General features: G+C 54.5%; 2 protein-coding genes across 2 annotated transcripts, besides 4 other annotated features; both read left to right on the plus strand.

Moving 5' to 3' along the window:
• Positions 1-4,229: a sequence feature (heterozygous, Esmeraldo-like haplotype).
• Positions 184-1,761, plus strand: Tc00.1047053509139.10 (hypothetical protein, conserved; the record flags this gene model as incomplete). Its single annotated transcript, XM_798192.1, has 1 exon — positions 184-1,761. One exon carries the CDS (start codon positions 184-186, stop codon positions 1,759-1,761), a length of 1,578 nt encoding a protein of 525 aa, XP_803285.1.
• Positions 2,081-2,118: a microsatellite.
• On the plus strand, positions 2,177-3,796 carry Tc00.1047053509139.20 (hypothetical protein, conserved; the record flags this gene model as incomplete). Its single annotated transcript, XM_798193.1, has 1 exon — positions 2,177-3,796. The coding sequence occupies one exon, from the start codon at positions 2,177-2,179 to the stop codon at positions 3,794-3,796; it is 1,620 nt and encodes a 539-aa protein (XP_803286.1).
• Positions 3,798-3,840: a sequence feature (T-rich).
• Positions 3,967-3,996: a microsatellite.

Below are 4,229 nucleotides of genomic sequence, written 5' to 3' on the forward strand. Positions count from 1 at the left end.
CTTTGCCGCATTTACACGTGTATGGCGTCGTACTTGGCCCCTTCTTGTTTTTTTTTTCTTTTTTGCCTGTACTCAACTCTTCTTGCCTTCTTGACGTGCCTGTGGCGAGGGTGCATAGCAACACGAAAATCAGCGAAAGCAACAATAACAAAACGAAATTAATTGTTTGATAATTGATTTTAAATGTCTTCATCGATGAGGCGCCATTCTTGGGAGAACGTGCTCACGTGCTGTGACTCTTTTAAAGGGACACTTACCGCGTGCAACGCTGGCCTTGCCCTTGAGCGGGCGTTCCGCTGTGTTGAGAAGGGCGGCTCTGCCCGGGCGGAGGTGGTGCACTGCCCCATGTCGGATGGTGGCGCCGGCCTGCTGGACAGCCTGTTCTTTCCGTCCCACTCGGCCTTGTCGTCGCCGTACACCTTCACCCGAGTGGATGTGCCGACTGCTGGCACCACCGACTCCTGCGATTCGACGCCGGCGCCGCTTGTTCTCGGCCCCCTAGGCGAGCCGTTGAATTACAGCGGCGGCGAATACCGACCGCATTTTGCGTGTGACGTTGCGAACCGCGTGGTTGTGGTGGAGATGGCTGTTGCGTCTGGCCTGCCGATGATCCCCGAGGCCAAGCGGAACCCGCTCCGCACGACGAGCTATGGCGTGGGTCAGATCATCAAGTACGCCGTGGAGTATGTTGCGAGGGAGCACCGCCGCAAGGATGGCCCTGGTGCTGAAAGCGGTGTGACGGTGTTCCTTGGCATTGGCGGCAGTGCCACGAATGACCGTGGGCTGGGTGCGCTGCAGGCTCTTGGTGTTGAAATGCTCGTGAAGGCCAAGGATGGCGGCTCGGAACCCCTAACTACACCGTTCACTGGTGACGACCTGGAGCGCCTCACGGGTGCACGCCTCACACCGGCGTTCCGGCAGATGTTCTTCTGCGCTGCGGGAGGCTCCAGGACGGCGCCGTACTGCAAGGAGGTGCGTCTGATTGGCGATGTGGCTAACCCGCTGGTTGGCCCGGACGGTGCCACGGCAATATTTGGCCCGCAGAAGTGTGACTCGGCGTGGGAGAAGGCGCACCGTGAGCGTGTACTGTCGCGACTGGAGCATGGCATGCTGAACGCTTCCGCTGCGATTGTGAAGAGCAACCTTCACGGAGGGAAGGCCAGCGAGGATAAGATGAAGCAACGCGTTGAGGCTCTTCGCCACACCCCTGGCGGTGGTGGCGCCGGTGGCATGAGTGGCTTTTTCCGCTTCGTCGTGGGCGCGAAGTGGATGACCGGTACCGATGTTGTCGCGGAGCTGCTGGACCTTCCGGCGAAACTTCAACGCTGCGACTGCATGATCACCGGCGAGGGTTCCTTTGACGAGCAGACCATTCGCTTCAACAAGACTTTGGGAAGGCTGCTGCAGATGGTGGTGGTGGAGAATATGCGGCGCCAAAGCGTTGGCCAGAAGCTGTTGGGGGATGTTGTGGTGATCTGTGGCAGGACTGCCTATCGGGACGCGGAGCAGGTGCGACGTTTGCTGCATGAGCAAATGCGTGAGAAGAAGGAGTACAAGGACGCAGCGCTTGCTGCCGCCATCCCACGTGTCCACCTGCTGTCTCTGACACCACATCACTTCCCTGTGTCGGAGGCGCTGGGAAATGCGGGTGTTTGCGTGGAGGAGCGGATGAGACGCTTCCTGGCCGGAGAGGAGGAGAGGTATGCCGGCAAGGCTCCCGCCGCTGTCCCTGCAGCCGCAAAACTTCGTGCTCACTTGTAGTCCGTTGCCGCACGTTGCAATAATGCAGCGGCACAGGGGCTGGGAGGGCTCCTATTCCCCCCTCTCCCCCTAAGCTAAACTGCTAAGATTTTAATTAAAATTTAAGGCAGGTGGATCGTCTTGTTTTATTTGTTTAAGAATGTAAGGCGGAGTAATGCTTTATGCACAGGAAGAGGGTTTGGAATAAAATAACGATTTTTTAAAAAATATTTGACGGCCGTACTTCGTCCAGACGTGTCGCATTCAGTATGTGTGTGTGTTTTCGTTCTACGGCAGGTGTCTCTTGTGTTGTCGCTGTGTGTTGATTTCCCTGTTTGCGTTTTTTTTTTGTGTCTTTTTATTCTTTTTTTTTTTTTTGCACGGCAGTTGGCTGGCACTTTATCGATATTCTGTCAAAAGGGTGAGCCATCAATTGATGCATGCTTGTACGTGTCTTTTGCGTGACGTCTGGTTTTCCTCTCCATTGTTTCCGCCGACTGCGTCTGTTCGTCGTGTGTGTGTGAACTGTTGGGTGGTTGGAGGAGGCGGTGCGGCATACGGGGTGCGTGGCAAATTCACAACTTCTGTGGGTGGCCGTGGGAGCGGGGGTGCGCCTCCAACACGAGGCGGCTTCGGTGCTGGAACGTCCCTTGTGGAATGGCGTCGCTCAAAGTCCTCTCGGCCATCGAAAGGCATCCGCAGTGAAGTTGTGTTAACCCCAGCGACGTTGTTGAGGCGGCTGGAGGTCATTTTTCCCGCGGTCCCGCGTGCTACGGATCTTTTAAAGGGAGCGACGTGTCGTGTGGGACATTCAGACGCTCACGAGGGGCAGATGCCGGCGTTGTCGGGGGGGTTGTCAGGTGTGCCTGATGGTGTAAGGGCGTGTTGTCACCAGGTGCCATGGGAGCGTGTTGTGCTTCGCCGTTCTGGACACGCGCCGGCGTCCGACATGGGCCGCAACTCATCGTCGGGAGTGGTGCACACAACAGCCGCGGTGTATGATGTGATGGTTCCTTCTCCCTTTTGCTTTCTGCCGGGCGAAACAAGCGTGACATCGGGCCTGGCGGGCATGGACGAGGGCGGTGATAATGACAATGAGGGGGAACTGCCTCTGGATTTCATGCATGTTGCTGGTAAGACGTGTCATCGATTGCACCATGACCGCACGGTGCTTCTTATACGTTGCCCTGATTCTAAAACGCGTTCTGTATGGTGCCAGCGAGTAGGTGTGCTGCACCACATTCCGGGGTTGCCTGACCCCTCTGTGTCATCGTTGACGTTGCGCGAGTACGTGGATTTCATAAAATCTTTTTCACAACCCCTCGGACAATCGACAATGCACTACGTGACAAGGTGTGGACGGAACAACCGCGACGCGGCTAACCACAGCATCTGGGAGCGACTGGAAGATGCCAAAGGAGGCAACAGAAATGCGGAGGACGGGATGACTGCAGAGTGTCGTGTGCTCCGCGGTGCGGTGGGTGTGTGGATCATTGACCCCTGGCGTGAGAGTGTCTTTTTCGCCCTGCGGTATCACTTGGGCGTGGAGCACTACGAGTGGGTATGCTGCCCACAACACACCCTTTTTCAGGAGGGCTGCTCTCCATCCACTAATCCGGCAACGTCCATGACACTCGAGGCAAAACGAATCCTTTTTTCCGACAGGCGTGAGGGACACAGGGCGTCATCTTTCTTTTGGGCGAGGGCGTCGTTGCAGAGGGCCATGTTGGAGCCGTCACCACCGCATGATCACAGCAATGAGTTGTCACAGCAGTCCAGTAGGCGGAGGAAGACGAGGCGGGAGGGACGTAATGCGAAGGAAGATGTACTCTCTACAATTTTGTATTACTGCGTTGCAGGGACGGCGCTTAGAGCGGATGAAAAGTCAACGTTTTTGACACGGCTGTTGGGCGGTGATGATGAAGTGGTGCGGCTGGCGAGGGTGTGGGCTCCGCTTCCGCGATCCTCACGCCCGCTGCGTGGCCGGCAGATTTTGACGAAAGCCGATGCGCTCGCGGAAGCAATGAAATATGGCCTGCTACGTCTCCTGCCGTGAATTTTCTTGTTTTTTTATTTTATCCCTCTTTTTTTTTTTTTTCTGTGTGTGTGTGCGTGATAGATCCGCACTGTTATTTATTGTTTGTGTTTGTGTGTGCGTGTGCCATTTGTCTATTGTAGTTTGTCATGAATTATGTTTTATTTATTTTAGAATGATGGCTTCTTCTATTTTTTTTTTTTTTTCCTTTTTTTATTTTTATGTGTGTGTGTGGGATGAATTCTTCACAGTGTTTACATGCACTCTTCTCCCTTATTTTTTTGCTCTGGACGCCATGCATGGAGGTCAATGCATCCATAAGATAGAGGTGAGGGAGAAGCGTCATTGCTGCTGGGTTTTTTTTTTTTTTTGTCTTCACCCAACTTGTCGTGTGATTAAACGTTCAGATAAAATTTATATAACACATTACATGGTGAATCGTTCCACCCGTGTG

This window comes from Trypanosoma cruzi, genomic scaffold (genome assembly GCF_000209065.1).
Source record: "Trypanosoma cruzi strain CL Brener 1047053517155 genomic scaffold, whole genome shotgun sequence".
Lineage (NCBI taxonomy): Eukaryota > Euglenozoa > Kinetoplastea > Trypanosomatida > Trypanosomatidae > Trypanosoma > Trypanosoma cruzi.